Source organism: Papaver somniferum, chromosome 10, assembly GCF_003573695.1.
Source record: "Papaver somniferum cultivar HN1 chromosome 10, ASM357369v1, whole genome shotgun sequence".
Lineage (NCBI taxonomy): Eukaryota > Viridiplantae > Streptophyta > Magnoliopsida > Ranunculales > Papaveraceae > Papaver > Papaver somniferum.
Window position 1 is genome coordinate 253,850 of NC_039367.1, and position 1,145 is coordinate 254,994.

At 31.6% G+C, this 1,145-nt stretch overlaps 1 protein-coding gene across 1 annotated transcript; it reads left to right on the forward strand.

The window, feature by feature from the left end:
* Positions 1-507: 507 nt before the first annotated feature.
* Positions 508-1,110, forward strand: LOC113318476 (glutamic acid-rich protein-like). The gene has a single exon (XM_026566640.1). It carries the CDS (start codon positions 508-510, stop codon positions 1,108-1,110), a length of 603 nt encoding a protein of 200 aa, XP_026422425.1.
* Positions 1,111-1,145: the final 35 nt, after the last annotated feature.

Genomic DNA, 1,145 nt, shown 5'->3' on the forward strand with positions numbered 1-1,145 from the left:
GGAATTCATATAATGTTTAGAAGTGATGCATGTATATTTTAGTCTTGATTTTGTCAATGTAATGATTTTGCAAATTTGATCTACTGTTGGTGGGTATTGATGGCTGAAAATGTGTTTCTGAAGAAGTTTTAGATATTTTGCAAATTGGATAAACAATAGCAGTTGATCCAAATAAAAATTGGATAAACAATAGAAGTTGACCCATTGTATGCATATTTGTTGTACTGTTAATGGGTGAATATGTGTTTCTAAATGGTTTTTGTATCAACAACAGTACTTGATACAAAATAAAATGGATCAACACTAGAAGTTTATCCAATTCAGGGGATAAACAACAGCAGTTGATCCAAATAAAAATAGGGTAAACAATAGATGTTTATCCATTTCAGTGGATAAATAACAGTAGTTGATCCATAGAAATGAAATAATTGGTAGTTATGTTGTTTTCTAATATGAAAATATGAATGCTAACTATAATAATTGTTGACCTTAGGTTGAGAAGAAACAATGTTTAGGAGATCACCAAGAATAAGTAAGAAGAATGAAGATCAAATTGTCTCGCAAGAGAGTAAGCAAGATAAAGAAACAAAACGAAATGCAAAGAACAATAAAATGACAGTTGAAAAAGAGGCAACAAGAAAGAGGAAGAACAAGAGTGCAAATGAAGTAACACAAAGAAAGGTGAAACACAAGAAGACAGCTGAGGAAAAACCAGAAGAGTCGGAATCAGAATCCGAAGAAGAAAGACAAGAAGAATCAGATGAAGATGATGATGAAGAGCCGGAAGAAGAGGAAAAAGAAGCTGAAAAGGAAAGACAGAAGAAATTCATCAAAGGAAATGCAAAGAACAATAAAGATACAACAAGAAAGAGGAAGAACAGCAGTACAAATAAAGAAGTACAACAAAAGTTAAAGTTGAAACTCAGGAAGATAGCTGAGGAAAAATATGAATCACAATCCGAAGAAGAAGCGCAAGCAGAATTAGATGAAGATGATAAAGAGTCGGAAGAAGAGGAAAAACGAGCAAAAAAGAGCAAACTGAAGAAAGTCATCAAAGGTAAAAACATACATTGTAATATTTGTGATGGTACATCTAACTATGTTGTTTAAAACAAAATAAAAAATAACTAAGTTTCATGTATACA